The sequence below is a fragment of the Acipenser ruthenus genome, chromosome 7 (assembly GCF_902713425.1).
Source record: "Acipenser ruthenus chromosome 7, fAciRut3.2 maternal haplotype, whole genome shotgun sequence".
Lineage (NCBI taxonomy): Eukaryota > Metazoa > Chordata > Actinopteri > Acipenseriformes > Acipenseridae > Acipenser > Acipenser ruthenus.
In genome coordinates, this window is record NC_081195.1 from 14,580,448 (window position 1) to 14,601,516 (window position 21,069).

The window sequence follows — 21,069 nt, forward strand, 5'->3', positions numbered from 1 at the left end:
ATATGCATAGACAGTGACGTCGCATCCTGGCTGTTGGAGAGTAGGAAGGTGCAGGAGGGGGAGCGTGAAGGAAGAAAATGACCGACAGTGACCTCGAACCATCCATGCGCGTCTGCGGCATTGCCATCTTTTCCAAACAGTAAATAAATACGCCACCTTAACCTTTCTTTTACAAATATATTGGACCGCAGTTGTATAATTCATAAATAATAAATAAGTCGATCGTGTTGCAGTTTGCTTTTTTCTGCGGCACTGCCTTCTTTCTCTGTCTGTGATTATGGATAAAGCAAAATCCATTGTGGAGCAGAACGGAGCAGGTCCATGGTGTGCGAACGCACTGCAGAATGTGTTTCACTCGCCACATATGATCAACGGCACCTGCAATGCTTTCAGTGCTGCTGCTGGTAGTACCACTACGACCTCTAGTGGTGGTACTACCGCAAGTTCTAGCAATGGAACAACAGAGCGTCTTCACCAGGACCTACATGGATCCCCTGCAAAGAAATGCAGATTCGGGAGGAGGATGGATTCGGGAAAAAAGAACAGACCGCGTAAGTTTTAAAATAAATAGCTAGCTGTAAACAATTCTAAGTATTAGCGCCGCTTTGTGAAGTTGCAAAAATACCAATATTGTTATTCGTTTCACAGTCAGCGCAACGGTGTCATACTGACTCAGTCGACAAGCTGTCATTTTACAAGTAGTGTTGTTGCGTTTTAAAAAGGATTCGGATTTGTTTAACGCCCCCATACAATACCCCAGTCATATTGTTAGTGCAACGTTTCCCAAAGTAATTTATTAAAGACAGAGTAAGTATACCATTACAATTAGAATATTTCTTAAGTCAAGAATACCTCATCATAGTCAAGTATTATTATTATTATTATTATTATTATTATTATTGGTGTAGTAGATACTGTCATGTTAGGTAAGTAAAGGCGCGACATACACATATTTTCTCCAATTTAGTTTGTAGAACAAAAACCAAGATTGATGAACAGCATGGTGTGACGTTTGATTGGCCAATACTCATTCAGAAGGCGCATGTAAATCGCTGCTGAATGAAGGCCTGTCTGCTTTAGCCAATGAGCCAACAAAGCCTACCCTTGCAGGGCGGGGTTATATGGTCAGCCCGGAATGAACAGCTAAAAAAAAGCAAGATTCATTGCATTTTGCATTTTTCTTTGAATTGACATTTTACAGCAAAATTATCTTGTGTGTACGATTCAGACGATTGCAGATACTGCAGCAGGACTTTAGTACATCCAATGCATAAGGCATATTGATTGCAATTTGTCTAGGATCTCTCTCTCTCTCTCTCTCTCTCTCTCTCTCTCTCTCTCTCTCTCTCTCTCTCTCTCTCTCTCTCTCTCTCTAAATGAATTTCGGTCTTTAGTTTATTTACCTTATTGTGCTGCAAGATCATAAGCACGAGTCATTATGAAGCTTAAGGATATTAAGAAGCCAGGTACGTATTATTATTATTATTATTATTATTATTATTATTATTATTATTCATTTAATAGTAATTGATGTAGCAATCAGATATATGTTCTAGTTCTTTTTTTATTTAACATCAATTAAATAAATTACTAGGTGATTACGGTACACTGTTGTTATACAAAGCTTTTCAACTACAGTTACCCGGCAGCGTTTTTAACACTGACAGAAATAATGAGTCCGACCTGACTACCGCAATGGTCCAGTGCACAACCTGAATACCCGGATTCCGGGGTGGCTCATTTCCTTTTGTTAGTCAGTGTTACAGGTGGTACTGTACATGCTTCAATGCTTGGATTCTCAGCTTGGTTTCCTGTACTTTCAGTTTTTGTGCAGCAGCTCAATATAGCATTCAGGCTGCTGCTGTAGCAAGTATGTAATGTTTGAGTTTACAAACAGTTACAACATTATGTAGCTCAGATACAGCCTACACAGTACCAGTAGGAATGCCTCTGACCTATTTGCATACTTTTTAGGGGATATTTTCTTGATATACATGAAACTGCCTTAGACTGTCAGTAAAGAAGCCAGTAACATTTAAGAAAGATTCATGAGCTGTATGGAGGAAGGAAGTTAATTGTAACTTATTTGCTAAGATCATTTTGTAACAAGCATACAAAAATACTTTTTTCTTTAGAAAATATTGAACTTTAAACATTATTTCTTCTCACTTAAATCTTAAACCTAATCTGGGGCAGCCACTTATTTTTTAGCTACTATACAGATGACCAGCAGTTCCTGAAGAGACATAAAATATATCACTTGCAAGATAAAATAACACTATAACCTAAAAAGAAAGTCTGACTAAAAACTACCAGACTATACTTAGACACTCTTCAACATAAATAGATCATAAATAGGACACGAGCTCCAAAAATCATAAATAGGGTACTCAATCAAAAAAGCTCAGTTAACCATTTATGAATCAGGAGCCGTGGCACGGAAAGCTCTAATCTTATCTGTACGTAGATCTGCTGATTAAAGGTTGTTTTTATAAACTTGTGTGTCATGTTAATGCACAATATATTATAATAAAAAAGATGATTTCCCTTCTTTTAATGTTCTCCATAAAAAGATGGCATCCAGGTTCAGCTGCAAAAAACAAGCCAAAGAAGTACAGGTGGAGTTGAATCATTTCCCTCATAGTGACGGAAACAGTGTATGACTTTGTTCAGGTCATTTGACCTTGTTCTGCATCAGCTAGTTGGATGCAGGCTGTATATATTAGTCATTGTTTGTAATTAAAACATGTTAATAAGAAAGGCCCTCCGCTCTTGAGACACATGCTGTGGTTTACAGTAGTAGGATTTACTTTAACAATAAACACAAAAACACAACTGTATTTAAAAGATACAAAGTAAATCTATTTAAAGGTGTTGTACCTCATTTGTTGGGGTGCAGTGTGCTATACATTCATAAGGTATAGGTTGTTACATGGGTTTACAAGCCTGTGTTGATTATTTTTGTTGGTTTGTTTTAAATATGTTTCTTATACAATGCTTCAGTATTACAATAACAGAGTTGAGAGTACAGTGGGAGCAGAGCACTGCATTTTGCTGTGATGAACTAAAGTGGCAAGCATGTTTTCCTGCTTGTATGTTTATAGAATGCTAAGAAGGTTAAGCTATGGGAAAGGTAGCAAAGACACCAAGGAAAACAACACATACTGTATACTAGTTGGAAAATGAAAATGCAAGGGAGAGTGTGATTTCTGTATTGCAATACACACGTTGCTCTTTGGTATAGTAGGAACTACCCAATGCAGACACAGCCAGTCTACAGTATAATAAAGTGTGTTGACCTTATCAGGGTCACGGAGTTGGCAAATCCACCGAGAGGCAGTACTGTAGCATGCCTTTTACTACACTAATTCCTCCTTCAGCTCTTCATTTGATTTAGATTTTGTGTGGTCGCCAATTTCCCAGAGGCTTTTTTAACAACAGACTCAATATGTGGATTGCATTTTGATTCATTGTCCACAAGCAAGCTGAGTTTTCTGAAGACGTCATCCAAATGAGGCGACTTTTTTGATGACTAAAACACAGCAAGCAATTGGTTTTGTCAGCATTTACTTTAGCTGGAACCTACCATAATCCAATTAAGTATGTTACTGTATAAAATACACCTGTTTTTATTAATTAATTATCTATGTACTAATAACCAGAACCCTTTAATTAGACCTGTCACCGAAATGCCCTGGCTGTCACACAGTACATCAGGTTACCTAGTTATGTCATGTCTTGTTGACACTGAATTTTCCAGGGTATAGTCAGCCATCTGAAGCTAGGAAAGCAGAGCGCAGCTTTCTTTGTTCTAGAAGTAATCCTGTACAGTTAGGGAATACCTACAGCAACTATGAAAGGTGGGTGGCACGGTGACGTAGTGGTTAGCGCTGCTGCCTCACAGCGCCAGGGTCCTGGGTTCGAATCCGGCCTAGGGTACTGTCTGTGTGGAGTTTGCATGTTCTTCCCGTGTTCGCGTGGGTTTTCTCCGGGTACTCCGGTTTCCTCCCACAGACCAAAGACATACTGTCCAGGTTGATTGGTCACTCTAAATTGCCCTCTGTGTGAGTGTGTGTGTGTGGTGCCCTGTGATGGACTGGCGTCCCGTCCAGGGTGTAGGCCTAGTCTCGCCTTGCGCCCTGTGTATGCCAGGTTAGGCTCCGTGACCCTGTAAAGGAGAAAGCGGTTAATGATAATGGATGGAACTATGAAAGGTCACTTTGGGTAAGCTAGAACAACTGCCTTTCCGTCAAGTTGTATTTCATTACTATTTTTTATTGTTATAATTACTGTAAATACCACAGTTTTGGTAAGTTGCATACTGTCAAAATGTTTGTATCCCAATAAGTAACAGATATTCTTGACCAGGAACAAAGTTAGCACATTTGATTGCACAGGCGTGCGTATGATTTTCCTATTAGACTGAACCGGTATGAACTAATGTCTTCATTTCACAAGCCCCTCTGAAACTTTCCTTTGTTAAATATTTTCATAAAAAACATCACAGTTTGGAGACTTTTATTTTTTTACAGCCAGGATGTAGGTTACTATCATGCTGGGTGCATTTTATAGGTACACAGTTTTTGATTTGTTTCACCATAGACATATCAACAGTAAACGTTACGTCTTGCACCAATGTGCTTTCTATAAGCAGTGCCACAGAGCAGGAGGGACAGTGTTCTTAATTTACAGCACTGTGAATCCATACGGTGTTTCGTATTTAACTTTAAAGCATTGCATGTTACTGCATCTAGTGTGTGCACAAGCAGAGATTTTCAGTATAAAGTTCAAGGGCAAGAGAAAAGAAGTGTCACAGTAGTTCAGTAACCTTTAAGAACGTTTTGTAATACAGCTTTGAAGTTGCTTGAAGCAATGCAAGCACCACAGAACAGCAGGACATATTCAATCTGTGGTGCACTTTCACTTTCTTTACACTATAGTATATCATACTGTATGCTCTATCATATCAGAAACAGACTTATTTAGAATACCAGGACTTAACCTGGCATAATCTCCATCCTAAATTTACAGATGCATGTAGCTGTACAGCATGTAAGTTGATCCCAAGCACAAGGCCAAAGCAACATTGGAGTGGCTCAAGAACAAAAAGGTGAATGTCCTACAGTGGCACAGTCAAAGTCCTGATCTCAATCCGATTGAGAATCTGTGGCACTATTTGAAAATTGCGGTCCACAAGCGTGGTCCAACCAACCTGAACAACCTGGAGCAAATCTGCCAAGAAGAATGGGCCAAAATCACTCCGACACTGTGCAAAGCTGTTACATACTTACCCCAAAAGACTTAAAGCTGTTATTGCAGCGAAAGGTGGCTCTACCAAATATTAATGTGTGGGGGTTGAATACTTATGCAAGCAAGATATTTCAGTTTTTTATTTTTCTTAAACATATTTCCCAACATAAAACCAATGACACCTTACAGTAATTGATTTTGAGTTTCAGTGTTTTAAAATAAAATATCAAACAGAACGAAATTTCAATGTACCATTTGTAATTCAGTAATATGAGAGAATTGGTCAGGGGTCTGAATACTTTTGCAAGGCACTGTATATAGCATTTTTTTTTTTTGTTATGTCTCAATCCTAAAACTCTAGGTGATGCAAAACTTTTGGCTATAGCTGTACAGCAGGGAGGACATTGATTGCACAGCCAGCCCAATGCAACTGCTGTGTGGAGCAAGCACAGACTGCTTTTATTTTTTTGGTATCCTGGTTCAAACACATGTTGTGAAATGAGTCCTAAATTCTGCTGAACAAGAAGGATCAATTTAAAATGTATCTGTTTAAGATCAGGTCATTTTGATTCTGGGCTGATTTTCCATTAAAAATAACTGGTTCTACAAAATATTGCATTTTGAAGGTTTAAAGCATTTGCATTCAGTGCAGTGTTTAGGTTTATGATTAAAAATAGGTTTGCCACCCCCCTCTTTCTGCCCTTTTTTACCCCTAATGACAAAGATGTATTCATTTGTAAGAAAATAGTCAGTCTCCACTGACAAATGAAACTTACCATTTTAATTATTTTTATTTTTGTATTTTTAAAAATATAAATACAGTGTAAACACACCATTATGGCAATATGCTTACAGTGCTAGTGTTTCAGCACAGTTATGAGTTAAAGGACAGTACCATAGCTGTTCTTTCCACAATAGGAGCTGCTGCCTCTTCTGACAGGTAAAAACAAATGAATATTGATTTTCCTTTGACTGCCAGTACACCTCATGAAATGGAGGAAGGCATTAAGGACAGTTAAGCAAAAACAAACCGTTAAGCTTAATGAGGCTTAAACAGCAGTGGAAAATGAATTCAGTGCATTTTACTGATACTGTGTAACTGTGCTGAACTGTACATAAGCAGTGAAAGCATAGTTTACCTTCTTAAAGACACTTAAAATGCATAAACTTCTGATTCAGTATAGCACACTGTAAACCAAGGCCTTCATTAAAATGAGACATTGTATTAAAGTGTCACAAGAAGCTTTTTTCAAAAAAAGCAGATTTTAAAGAAACAAGGAAAGATACAGTTTTGCCAAAGACTATTGTTAATTGGCAAATAAAATCTGCAGTGCAAAGGCAACAGACTGGCCAAGCTGTCTAAGGAGTGTTGTGTGCATGAGGGTGTCAGCAATTAGGTCATGAGGAAATACTTGTTGCAATTTATCTGGGATGATTTCTTGTCACAGTTGCTGCTTGACCTAAACTGAGTGGTGACTGAGACACAGAATGCAATAGCCTGCGTAAAGTCAATTTCAAAGGCACAGCCCACTCATTTAAAGGCTGTGGTATCTGTGTGGGTTTTGGTTCTATGGAGGTGAATTCCTTTGAACCTTATCTTCCTTTTAAAAATGGGTGAATTTAGTATTTTAATTGAGAAATTAAACCTATAATATATATATATATATATATATATATATATATATATATATATATATATATATATATATATATATATATATAATTGTAAAGCTAGGTGGTGGTAGTGTTATGCAAGGAAGTATTGTTGCCACCTCATTAATCAAGTGTACTACTCTTTCATTCTTGCACATATCCTTCTATTTCCCAACCTAGTTGTATCAGTATTGCTAAACTACTGTATGGGGGCAACAAAATGCTAAACATTGCTTAAGTAATGAAAAACACCACTACTGGCATTTCCAAGTACAGATGTGCTTTTCATTAACATTCTAATGTGTTTTGTTCTGCTGCAGCCTTCCCCTGGTTTGGGATGGACATTGGCGGCACACTGGTGAAGCTGGTCTACTTTGAGCCCAAAGATATCACAGCTGAGGAAGAGCAGGAGGAGGTGGAGAACTTGAAGAGTATCCGGAAATACCTGACCTCCAACACGGCCTACGGGAAGACAGGGATCCGCGACGTCCACCTGGAGCTGAAGAACCTGACCATGTGCGGCCGCAAAGGCAACCTGCATTTCATCCGCTTCCCCACCCAGGCCATGCACAGGTTCATCCAGATGGGCCGGGACAAGAACTTCTCCAGCCTGCACACCACTCTCTGTGCCACCGGTGGGGGGGCCTACAAGTTTGAGGAGGACTTCAGGGCAGTAAGTGAGATCTATCATCAAGAGATTTCTTTTCACCTGTTTTCAACAATGCAGTCCTATATTAGTGTGATTCTCCCACAGTGTCAGTCATTCATATCGCAGAAATCACTCAAGGTGCCCTAGTGTCTTCATCTTTGTAGGGTTTTATTAACCCTGAATGCTAAATGTGTTGCTGATCATGGCATTTGCTCTTGATCTAATTAGCTGCCATAGGTAATTTCACTTTAAGTTTCTTCGTATAGAGACAGTACACTTTGGGAGTTCTCTCGATGTTTGGTATAGAGCTATATTCGTTGCTTTTCCTGCTTCAGTTTCATTACTGGTGTTGTCCAGTTTACATTGATAGTAATACTTCTGCTGCTTATGGAACAGTATAGACTACAGAACTTTACAGCCTTGTTGTTTAGATAATAAGATCTCACATGCCTCCAGAAGGTTATGAGCACAAGCTTTTTAAAAAATCCGCTTATCAAAAAGATGTCCAGATTTCAAGTTTGAAAAAAATGTATAAATATAAATATTGACTAGGAATGTACCTCTGAGAAACTGGGAAACCATATAAATCAAATATAGTACACATAACAAAAAATAAATAAAGTAAACTCTGCTGTACCTATAATAAAGCCCTTTCTGTAAAATTTATATGAACTTAGTTGTAGCAGCATACCACTCTATTCAAGATGCATCTTCTTGGTGTTTTTTTTTTTCTTCATGTTGAAATGTAATAAGTAATTAATAGGACTAATTACAGTGCCTATAGAAAGTCTACACCAACTTTCAAAATTTTCACCTTTTGTTGCCTTATAGCCTGGAATTAAAATGCATTAAAATATTTATTTTTAAAAATTTATCTACATATCCTACCCCACGACTTCCAAGTGAAAAAAATATTCTAGAAATTTGTAGAAAATTAATTAAAAATAAAAACTGAAATAGCTTGGTTGGATAAGTGTCCACCCCCCTTGTAATAGCAATCTTAAATTAGCTCAGGTGTAACCAGTCACCTTCAAAATCATACACCAAGTTAATTGGCCTCCACCTGTGTTAGGATCAATTCAACAGTTCCTGTAGGTTCCCTCTGCTGGGTAGTGCATTTCAAAGCAAAGACTCAACCATGAGCACCAAGGCGCTTTCAAAAGAACTCCGGGACAAAGTTGTTGAAAGGCACAGATCAGGGGATGGGTATAAAAAAATATCAAAAGCCTTTTGAATATCCCTTGGAGCACGGTCAAGACGATTATTAAGAAGTGGAAGGTGTATGGCACCACCAAGACCCTGCCTAGATCAGGCCATCCCTCCAAACTGGATGACCAAGCAAGAAGGAGACTGATCAGAGAGGCTACCAAGAGGCCAATGGCAACTTTGCAAGAGCTACAGGCTTTTATGGCCAAGACTGGTCAAAGTGTGCATGTGACAACAATATCCCAAGCACTCCACAAATCTGGCCTGTATGGTAGGGTGGCAAGAAGGAAGCCATTACTCAAGAAAGCCCACCTTGAATCCCGTTTGAAGTATGCAAAAAAATACTCAGGAGATTCTATAGCCATGTGGCAAAAAGTTTTGTGGTCTGACGAAACTAAAATGGAACTTTTTGGCCTAAATGCAAAGCGTTATGTTTGGCACAAACCCAGCACAGCACATCACCCAAAGAACACCATCCCTACTGTGAAGCATGGTGGTGGCAGCATCATGTTATGGGGATATTTCTCATCGACAGGGACTGGGGCACTTGTCAGGATAGAAGGGAAAATGACTGGAGCAAAGTACAGAGATGTCCTTGAGGAAAACCTGCTGCCCTCTGCAAGAAAGCTGAAACTGGGACGGAAGTTCACCTTTCAGCATGACAACGACCCAAAGCACAGACAAAACTACACTGGAGTGGCTAAGGAACAAAAAGGTAAATGTCCTTGAGTGGCCCAGTCAGAGCCCCGACCTAAATACAATCGAAAATTTGTGGAATGACTTGAAGATTGCTGTCCATCAACGCTCCCCAAGGAACTTGACAGAGTTTAAACAGTTTTGTAAAGAAGAATGGTCAAATATTGCCAAATCTAGGTGTGCATAGACCTATCCCAACAGACTCACAGCTGTAATTGCTGCCAAAGGTGCTTCCACCAAGTATTAACTCAGGGGGGTGGAGACTTATCCTATTATGTTTTGTATTTTTAATATATATTTTTTTCTCAATAAAAACCTTTTTTCCCATTAACAGTGTGGAGTATGGTGTGTAGATAAGTGGAAAAAAAATCCTCATTTAAATGCATGAAACTCAGAGGCACTGACACAACAAAATGTGAAAAAAGTTCAAGGGGGTGTAGACTTTCTATAGGCAGTGTAGGTCAGGCTGAACAAACTGTTCTACAGTACAAGTTCTTTAGACTGCAGCTATGCTACCTTTTGCCTGATGCCATAATGTCTCAGCTGTTCGTGCATTAGGTGTATGTGTGAGTGCATCTGAGAATTGGCACATTAGTAGTTGCGTAGCAGCAGCAGCAGACACCTCACATGTCGCAGGGTACGCAGTGTGCAATAACATGTGGTGCAGTGCTGTGCTTGGTTTGGCCAGGAGTTTGTTTACTGGGACACCTGCTCACTGATTAGCCTGCTGTTTGCTCACTGTGTGTGCCTATTTCTTTTTTTCAGATGGCAGATCTGGAGCTGCACAAACTCGATGAACTGGACTGTTTGATTCAGGGGCTGCTCTACGTGGATTCCATTGGGTTTAATGGCCATCCAGAATGCTACTTTTTTGAAAACCCCTCTGACCCGCAGAACTGTGTGAAGAGGACGTGTTGCCTTGACAACCCATTCCCAATGCTGCTGGTTAACATAGGCTCTGGTGTCAGTATCCTGGCAGTTTACTCCAAGGACGATTACAAACGAGTGACTGGGACCAGGTAAACTTGCTGAGCCACACAGTCTTTCTAAAATCAATATAATTACCTCCTGAAATACTGGTGTCCTTGTACAGTCCCACTGGTTTATGATGTGGTGATTCGCCTGTTATGTTAACGGGCTTTCATAATAGGGGAAGATACTCTACTGCTGTTTCACAAGCCAATACAGTTAATATGCATTGATTCTGTACACTAGTTTTATACTGTTATAGTTTTATCTAACCTAGTTACACACCATAAAACACAGATATTGCTTCATGAAATTCCTTTCTATGTAAATCAGTAGGTCTTTATCCAGACAGTAGAATTACTGATGGCCTTTTTCTGTTCCCTACACACACACCCCACCCCACAGCCTTGGAGGTGGAACGTTCCTGGGACTGTGTTGCTTGCTGACTGGCTGCGAGACATTTGAGGAAGCTCTGGAGATGGCAGCTAAGGGCGACAGTACTAATGTGGATAAACTTGTGAAGGATATCTATGGGGGAGATTACGAACGCTTTGGGTTACAGGGGTCTGCTGTAGCGTCCAGGTGAGCTTCATACTTCCTTACAGGCCGGCGATCCCTTTGCTTTGCCTCATTATCATAACACTTCACAAGGCCTACTGTTAAGCTATCACCACTGTTTAAGAACAATAACTCCAAACTGCAGATTGCTCTTCACTGCAGTCCAGACAGCTGACCAGTAAACTATTTAAGTATATAAATAGTAAACAATTCCATTTGTATGCCCTTTTTTATTTATTTTTCAGTAATATACACTGAATTAAACAATTTAATTACTGTGTTTGTGGAAGCATTTTCAGTATTTAGCTGGTGCTGTGTTATTCAGACATGTATTTATTATTTTATAAAAATTTTCAGACTGAGGACTCTGCTTATCAGCCATATAAAGGCCTGGTTTTAGTTAAGCTTCACTTATGTTGGTAAAATCTTGACTATCAGTAAAATGCATCTCCCAAATTCATCCATACAAGCAAACTCGAATTGTATGTTGTCTTATCATTTTAGTTTTGGTCACATGATGAGTAAAGAGAAGCGAGATACTATCAGTAAGGAAGACCTGGCAAGGGCTACTCTCGTCTCCATCACGAACAACATTGGCTCGATAGCTCGGATGTGCGCAGTGAATGAGGTAAGGCAGCTTACTGTAATTCAAGGAGTTTCCCTTTCTTAACTGCTGTCATCTGATCGTTGTATATTCCAAATTGAGTATAAAATACGAGCAAAGAGCTAAAATATCTTCAACAGGAGGAAATGACCAGTCCTGATGGTAATGAAAAGGCACATTAGTAGTAAATGAAAATGTATTTAAAACATTTGTTAGCACTCTGTGGCGGATTGTCCCACCCCTATATATATATTTATTATTATTTGTATTTTTGTTTGCGGCGCAGTTCAAAGCGCCGCATATTTGTTGTTGTTTTTATAATTTAAAAACCTTGTGAGGATGCGTGGCTGATCAGCTACTGATTTTTTAACAAGCTGACAGTCACGCATCCTTACTAAACTCGTGCAGACTGTGGCCGAGGTAATAAGATAATTAACAGTTAGTTAACCCCTCGGCCAGAATATAAGAACCTGCAGCTGTCCGTGCTCGGAGGAGAGTGTACAGAGAGAGCGAGGAGAGAGAAAACACATTTAAAAACAACTGCTAAGTATCATGCTGGTGCTAAAACCAGCACGCTTATTTGTTTGATTATTTGTTTGGCCAACATGCCCTTTGGTTTTGTTGTTTGTTTAAATCTTTTGTTTTGTTTTATTATTTAATAAATACGCTGAGCGCAGTAGCGTTCAGCTTCACCCGCCCATCCATTGTTTTGTTTCTGGTACTTCCTGGTCTGTGACGTCACCACACACACCTCTCAACAGCTGCTCGACCACATATGGTGTCCTGCGTGGGACAAACAACGCCTCCAAGAGCCGGACCAGGAAAGAAAAGGACGTTTTTTTTTGTTTTTTTTCAAATAGTGTTTTGTGTTTGGAAAAAAAAAAAGTGGATACCTACATGAAGAAGTGGCATGAGCATCAGAGGGAGTTGAAGGAAAGAGGGGCTACATGGTGCCTCGCCTGCCTGGAGTATGGACACCTCCCTGCTGTGTGCCCATACGAAGACCCCCTCTTTGTGCAGGCCTTCGATCGAGGTGAGGTGGAGACCGCGGAGGAGTGGATCCACCTGAAGGCCATACCATCGGATCAGGAAACCTGCCTCACCTGCCTCAAAGGGGAGGAGTGGTGCTTTGCTGTCGGCAAGGTTGGGCACAAAGCACCCGACCAACCCCCTCCATGGCAGGAGGGGGAACTGCTGGTCCCAAAGAAGGGAAGGAGTGGTGGTGCCAAGAAGGCAAAGAAGCAGGCTCCAGCGCCTGAGTGGGAGGAGCCCGAACGTCCACAGCCCAAGAGGGGGGAGTCGGTTCGTCCACAGCTCAGAAGGGGGAGAGGTAAGCTGCAGCAGCAACAGCAACCGCAGCAACAGCAGGAGGAGGTCGGGTATGATGGCTGGGAGGTTTATGTTATAAACCTCGTGGCGTAGTTATGCCCTGGCTGTGGGTCATATGGGCACACGTTGGCGAAGATACGAAGAGGGGGAGCGCGAGCATCCAGCGCCCAGAAGGAGGGAGTGCGAGCATCCAGCGCCCAGAAGGGGGGAGCCCGTGCATCCAGCGCCCAGAAGGGGGGAGCCCGTGCATCCAGCGCCCAGAAGGGGGGAGCCCGTGCATCCAGCGCCCAGAAGGGGGGAGCCCATAGGTCCAGAACCTAGGCCTCCAGGAGCAGAGCAGCGGGAGCTGCCTCTGCCTCCGCCACCTCCACCGCTTCCACCACCAGGAGCAGAGCAGCGGGAGCTGCCTCTGCCTCCGCCACCTCCACCACCAGGAGCAGAGCAACGGGAGCTGCCTCTGCCTCCGCCACCTCCACCGCTTCCACCACCAGGAGCAGAGCAGCGGGAGCTGCCTCTGTCTCTGCCGCTTCCACCAGCAGGAGCAGAGCAGTGGGTGCTGCCTCTGCCTCCGCCACCTCCAGCGCTTCCACCACCAGGAGCAGAGCAGCGGGAGCTGCCTCTGCCTCCGCCACCTCCACCGCTTCCACCACCAGGAGCAGAGCAGCGGGAGCTGCCTCTGTCTCTGCCGCTTCCACTAGCAGGAGCAGAGCAGCGGGAGCTGCCTCTGCCTCCGCCACCTCCACCGCTTCCACCAGCAGGAGCAGAGCAGCGGGAGCTGCCTCTGCCTCCGCCACCTCCACCGCTTCCACCAGCAGGAGCAGAGCAGCGGGAGCTGCCTCTGTCTCCGCCACCTCCACTGCCAGAAGCAGAGCAGCGGGAGCTGTGAGTTTGCATCAATCCAACGGTATTGTGCCAGTCCAATAGTAATCCGCTCCAAAAAAAAACACCACAGTATTTGGCAGCATTTGTAAAGGAGATTGTTGGGTCTGACTCTGGGAGGCATTTGACTTGATTGGTGGCTCCATCTAGCAAAGCATCTGGACAGTGCTTAACTTCAAAAATACTTTGTGATAAAATGTATGGAATAATAATAATAATAATAATAATAATGATAATAATGATAATAATAATAATGATAATAATAATAATAAAAAGTATTATAATAATCTATTGAGTTAAAGTTAAGTATGATGCAAGCAAAAATGCTGATGTACTTTTTAAAAAATATTGAAGTTGTTATTGATTAGAAAAACTTCATGTTTAGATTTTTCTAAAGAAACACATGAACAAAGTTTGTACTTTAATAGTTAACAAACACATTGCTTAGTATTTTGTTCCTCTCTCAGAAATGTGGTAAGGAGATTTGGTCAATTCAGCTAAAATGGATATCCCAGGAACTCTAGTTGACATACTGCTTTGTCTTTAAATTCAAACTAGTGGTTTACTACTTTGTGGAAAATAAATATAATTTATTTTGAACTGAATCTGTGTCTGTAGAATTGAAACTGTAATTATTTTCAAGTCCGTCAAGTAGAGATGAGTTTTTCATTAGTATCGCGATACTCATCGTATCATGGCTTGTGTATCGCGATACGTATCGTATCTTGGCTTGTGTATCGCGATACTTATCATATCGTGGCTTGTGTATCGCGATATGTATCGTATCGTGACCTTGGTGTATCGTCTCACGCCTACTCTCTAGGTATGTCATATTTACAGCAGATATGTTCAATTTTTACAGTGTTGCCCATGCCACTATAGGGGAGAAACAATTAATTTAACCAGTTCAGGACAGGTAAGATGTAACAATAGCATTTCTAAACAAGGGTACTGGAGTTACGAACCCATGACTAGATGTCAGGCGACTGATAATATGCCATTCCCTTTTGATTCTCAAATATTTGTTTTATTTGTATTCAGTTGGTGGTCCTACATTGATTTTGACATTTCCCCCAGAGAACATGTCCCCAGAGAAAATTCCTAAAGCAGCTGAACAAAAACAATGTATTCCCCTAGTACAGATTAAGAAGTCGAATACTCTGTGCTTTCAGCTTCTTTACAGTGTTGCCTTGTGGCATGGAGATCAAGCAGCATTGTACAGGGCTATCAAAGCACAGAGAACAGCGCTGGGAAGTGACCATAGCAACTTAGATAAAACATGAATTCTTAAAATAATCAATACTTAAGCATCCCTTCTGCATCAGTGTCCACAATAGTGAGACGACCTTTGCATAGTACTGCATTGAACATGCAGTATCCACTGATATGTTGTCTTAAGATTGGTTCAGAAGGAAACATGCCACTGAAATGTCTGTGGGACTTTATGTACCCAGGTCCTGCTAGACATTGCACTTGCTTTTCTTTTTCAACCAAACACAAAAGATCAGATTAACAGTGTTTTACATACTCAAAAGCCATTTGTCTAATTTTTCGTAAAAGCATTTTCTTTTAGATTTAGTGTAAGATTGCATTATGCTGCTAGAATTATACATTTAGTTGGCCTATTTATTTAGACATGTTGGTATAACCTGTAATTCTCAATAGAGATTGAAATGTCCTCAAATAGTGGCTACAAGTACAATGCTGAAGCACAGGGACTTTCCTGTAGTATCAAGTGCTTCAGATGACCTTTGTTTTATGAATGTATCAAGCACTGGCGCCACTTTGTGGTTTTGCAGAGAATATCTTTTGTGACATGTACTTGGGTGGTTTTTGACCTATTGTGTTAGTTATCATTTCATAAATACAGCACTGTGAGGGTGTTACTTATCAGGGTGTTTTTACAGTAATATAAAACATATCTTTGTACTTTGTTTTTCAAGCGAGTATTCTGTTGAATTGTGCTGCATTGTGTGCTTGTTTCCTAATGTGGACTGATGTCCACTGGAAGATGAGTTATGACCACCAGACTCATTTTCATTTAGTATTTGAACCCAGGCTTCCTCTTCCTGTACAATCTTTTCAATTGTATCTTCTACCAGACGACACTTACTTAAGATTGACTTCTAGTTTGAATCTACTCGGTTTGTAGGTTTAACACCTTTTCCATTCAAAAGCATTTGCAGTACACCAACCAGCAGACTGTGTACACTATTTACAGGAGCTGAAGACTATTTTAATGAATTAGTTGTATTAGTCAGGGCAGGGAGACATTAGCAAAGCCAGAATTGCTAAGCAGTATTGTGTGTTAACCAACTAAGCTAGGTTAGTAACAGATCTGTTTTAGTGTATCTACAGTATCATCTCTGTAAAGGATACAGACGTATAAGGTTTATCTCTCTAATATTTCATCTGATTTTTAAAGAACCTCCAGCACACAGTATTCCTAAAGCAGTACTGGGGATTTGGCTGAGTGGAGAATACCTCACTATTTAGCCCTCAGCACTATTTCTATTGACCGTTATTGTCAGGATACGTTACTTCTTGGACTGGGATCTGACTAAATTGTTATCCGTGGTGGTAGCTGCAAGTTACAGTATGGTCTTTGCATGCTCACTGTGATTATGCTTTTCAGATTTAGAGAGACATCACTGCTCTGGTCCATCTGAATCGCCATTTTAATTCAGAAATTGATTTTGTACATATTTTTTGCAGAAAAAAAAGCAAATAGTGGGTCATTCCAGCTCTAGTGGATTAATGGTACATAGACTGGAAAATGATCATGGGGCAAGTGCCAAGTGCATACACAAAGAGCTGCTTAACTCCTGTGAGAAAGGGCCTGGAGGTGGAAAAAACATTAAGGGCATTCCACCCAAAAATAATGTACTTAAGTCATTGGCGTAATGTTCAAGTAACCCCTACTAGTCAATGTGAGCTGGAACTAACCTGTAGTTTCACTTCACACTGCAGAAAAGTCCTTTGAAAACCTTCTTTTGTATTACTCTTGCAGTAAACTCTGTCTTTACGGTCATCGAAACCAAACAATCACCTGCACTAACATACACAACACAACCTTTTTGTTTTGTATTTCAATACAAGTAATAATAGTAAACCTGTCTGACCTGTCTGTAGACTTTCCACTAAAAAGTTAGTCTAAAGTGATTCATCTCTATTGCCATATTCTGTTTTCAGATTCCTGCTTCCTGATGTAGTTAATCTGACATTTACATCAGATAATCAAGCTTGAGACTATAGTTGGTCATTTAAACTGATTATAATTCAGTTCTAACAGGTTGTTATAGTGTATAATATTACCTATGCATTATAACAAGAAAAAACAACAAAGTGTACCATGTAGATATTATAGAGATTGAGCTATATATTATTAAAAACATCTACAGAATGAAACAGACAATATCATATTTGGCCACATGGTTTCCTGTCACAAGATGGCAGCACCATATCCAGTCTGTATGTTCCCAGTGTTAAAAAAAAGAACATTAATTATTTCTATCGGCAGAGGGCACTGTTAGTAGACAAGACTGAAATGTACGCTCTTTGAATGCTTTGAATGTTACATGCAATATCACCAACATTATCCCAAAACCATTTGATCAGTGTGTTTTCTTTTTATGAATGAATTCATGCATTTATTCTCGTCTTGCAAGTATTACCTGACTCTTCATCTGCCTATTTCTTTATCTTTCAGAATATAGAGAGGGTGGTCTTTGTTGGGAATTTCCTCCGAATCAACATGGTGTCCACCAAGCTGTTGGCGTATGCCATGGATTTTTGGTCTAAAGGACAGCTCAGAGCTTTGTTTCAGGAACATGAGGTATGCACCCATGTGTTTCTGATTATTGCTATTTTTCATGTAATATCTAAAAGCAATATACAGAACTAAACCTTTGGCAAATGACATCTTTACACCTGTTTGTTTGTACTACGTAGATAGAACTTTTAGCTTCATAATACAAACCATGATGGTCTTATGTTTCAATAATGCATTACAGACGCTGATGAAGCAAATCACTGGTTCATCTTTGTTTTAAGGGTTACTTTGGAGCAGTGGGGGCCCTTCTGGAGTTACTGAAGATGACAGGTGACTTCTAAAGAGAATGCCGTGCAAAGAGAGAGAGAATCAAAGCAAGCAAACCGACCTGTATGGGATAAAGCTGCTGTTAATTTTAAGGAAGCCACTACCAGAAATTGGAAAAGACATTTTGTATTTTAAAACTGTAAATATTGTTAATTCTTCCTTCTAGTGATCCTAGCAGAGGTAAAGATTTTTAGGAACTAATTTAAACCATGGAACACTTGGATCAAGATAACATTTTAGGGAAAGGATTCCTGTTCCACTGTATATGTGTATTTTTAAAAAAGTGCACTGAGGCCAAAATCTACTGCCCTTTTTTATTATTATTCGTGTGGATACCAGAATACTTGCTGTAGACAAAGGACTTATCTGAGAAAACTGACCTATAGTAAGATGAAATCTAGATATCTACTGTCTCACTTGCTACAGCCTAAGCCTCTACTGGCAAATTATGTTGACCATGCCAACTTCAGCTCTGACAAGTGTCAGGGGACCAAGTTGTTGACTCTGGTCTCACTAGGATTTGCCTGTGCTCTGGGCGGTATTTTGCTTGAGCTTGAGCTTGCCTTGCAAATGAGCATCCAGGCTACATAATACATCCAGCCAGGGACGTTGCTTTACCAGCAACCTCACAACCCAAATCCACTGATGCTCACTAATGTAGTTAGTAAAATTATTGATTGTGTTGTCTTTGAGATATTGTGGGGCAGGGAATCACTGTAGGCTCACTATACCAGTATCTTGAAATCCTGGAACTTGATAGCCAAAGTCTGGCTTGCTGTTTGTGCATTACAGTGGATATTTATCCAGTAGGCTAAGAAGACCAAATGCATTAGCCAAACCCCAGAGGAGTTACTAAACCTGACTTGAAGGGTTTCTGTAAAGCACAAATCTAAACATTATGTAAGAGATGATACTATCATGTGCCTGCTGGTCTTGCTGATGAGATTGATGGTTGGACCACTCCCAGCAGAGGCAAATTTCCGAAGCTAATAGCATTACCACATACTTCCTAACAGTAGGGAGCAGTAACCATCCGTCACTAATAGAGTGCCACTCAAATACATACTTCACTTTCTGATTCAGTAGCCCATATCACCAACAAATGTAGTTGTCCAACATACTTTTTAAGTCTTTTTAATATCAATGGCAAAACTCAAAAGTCAAGTAGAAAAACATTTCCGTGGCTAAACACATTCTGATTTCTTCTAAAATTGGTCCATTCTCTCTTTCTATTTTGGGGGTCTGCTTTTAATCAGAGTGTGATGTTTTTTGTTACATGTGTTTTTAACCGCCTGGGAGATTTTACTGGATTACTTTCTGTTCATTTTCATGACATTTCATGATCTATTCTCGGTTTCAAGTGAAACTACAAAGCTAACCTGTGAGCTGCTATCACTAAAAGTCCTCACTCTTTCCTTCCTTTTTTGAAACACATCTATGAACTATATTTGGAAAGAGTCACCTTTCTTTGATCATGCACAGCAAGGATGACCTGAACTAGCAGTCATGCATGCTGGTTTGGGGTCCAGGAACAGGATCTGAAGAGTTGTGTAATTTATGTCAGGCTTCTTTGCCACATGCAATGCTGAGTGTTTGCACATGTTGGAGAAAAAATGCTGAATTGTGTTGCCACAGAAAACTGTTGAGAAAAACATCAAGGGTCATACTGTATACAAAGTTTAAAGAAAACAAAGTATTGATGTTACAAAGCTTCAAATGGATACTGTAGCAAGCTGATTGAAGTCCTATATGCATCATTTGGTTGTATTTATACTATTTTGTGTAACACGAAAGCAGTGCAAATGTATCACTGCGGTTAACGCTTTGTGAATATGGCCCTAGTACTGTGATTTCATATTGTTTCCCTGTCACAAGTAATGTGACTAGAACAGGAAAGCCAGACCCATATTAAATAAGTATGTTTAATGTTTGTGTGTAAAATGCTGCTTTCTGCTTTCTGTTGTAAATACATTTTCTGTTTTTTATTGCTGGTGTAAACACTATAATACTTGTACCAAGGCCAAAGCTGAGATGTATTGGGACTGTGCTGAATTTAAATTTGTGGTTTATATGTTTGTGTTGCAAACCCGTTTCTGAAATAGAATGGAATTATGAATGAAATGACGGGCAAGTCCCTTCAATGGAACATAGCGTGAAACCAGTTTCATGATGAATACGACCAAGTTAAATTAAGACAACATAATTATTCATTAAACACTACATATACACCCACCATCATATTGCCTTGTATTAAACTGATGACAATTGCAAACAGGTGCCACATTTACTGACTTAAGTTTGAATCATAACTGAATACAAAGCCTAAGTAGTGCCACCAACTTTTCTACCCACACAGGTCATTTACAATAGTGTTAAGCCATTTAGCTTGCATAATAAGTCTAGTCCGTTCTGCTGGTGATGTGCTGTGGTATGCGTGTTGTGTTCTGCTGCTCTTGGTCTTGATATGCTCTGAACACTTGCCATCCAAGCCACAGGAAATAAACCCTCCTGTGCATTGTTTTTGACAGATTATTTCTTTTCCCATAAACCTGTATTTTAAACAGTTGCTAGCTGTTTTTATAATATTGAAAGTTTGGTTAAGTGCAGGTTTTCGGCACAAATAGCTCTGGGTGTGAATAACCCCATCCTTCTTACACAAGAGGGCTGAAGTTAGGGTTAGGGTTAGGGTTGTGTAAGTGCATTATGCTGCGGACATTGTATGGGCATCCTAGTAAAGGTTTTATAAATATATATTTAATTTATATATATGTTTTACAAATCTTTCCCCATTACTGAAAACAGTGAAGATGCTCAGTTTGCTCACCCCTAGACCACTGGTACAGTCTTGGTTGTTAAGTCGCCATTATTGAAGTATGCCATGTTTTTTTTCTTTTTTAACTTCACTTTTATTGCAAACCCACGATCTCACCCGGGAGGATGGTACATGCGGGTCTCGACACAGCATTGCGATTAAGCCAAGGATGTCAAGTGCCCTTTAATAAGTTTTAACATGTCTTGACTCCTATACTGGTTAAAAAACGTTAAACATGTCCTGAAGTTGCCATTCAGAGTTAGATTTTTTTATTTATTCTTATTCATAATAATAACATATTTTCTCCTTTTCAAGAAAGATGGCCCAATTAAAGATTGAAGTAAAACTTATTTATAATTGGACCT

General features: G+C 40.0%; 1 protein-coding gene across 2 annotated transcripts in view; it reads left to right on the top strand.

Moving 5' to 3' along the window:
• LOC117416053 (pantothenate kinase 1-like) overlaps positions 1 to 21,069 on the top strand; it is a 22,205-nt gene continuing 1,136 nt past the window's right edge. Inside the window, exons 1-7 of one of the 2 annotated variants that reach the window (XM_034027083.3) lie at positions 1 to 551; positions 7,224 to 7,576; positions 10,220 to 10,473; positions 10,829 to 11,005; positions 11,486 to 11,609; positions 17,503 to 17,628; positions 17,847 to 21,069. The exon at positions 17,847 to 21,069 is cut by the window's right edge and continues 1,136 nt beyond it. In XM_034027083.3, the coding sequence (XP_033882974.3) occupies positions 278 to 551; positions 7,224 to 7,576; positions 10,220 to 10,473; positions 10,829 to 11,005; positions 11,486 to 11,609; positions 17,503 to 17,628; positions 17,847 to 17,906 (1,368 nt within the window). In that variant the 5' untranslated portion in view covers positions 1 to 277 and the 3' untranslated portion in view covers positions 17,907 to 21,069. Of the gene's footprint in view, positions 552 to 1,115; positions 1,467 to 7,223; positions 7,577 to 10,219; positions 10,474 to 10,828; positions 11,006 to 11,485; positions 11,610 to 17,502; positions 17,629 to 17,846 lie in introns of those variants that run through there. The other variant, XM_034027084.3, reaches the window with a different exon arrangement.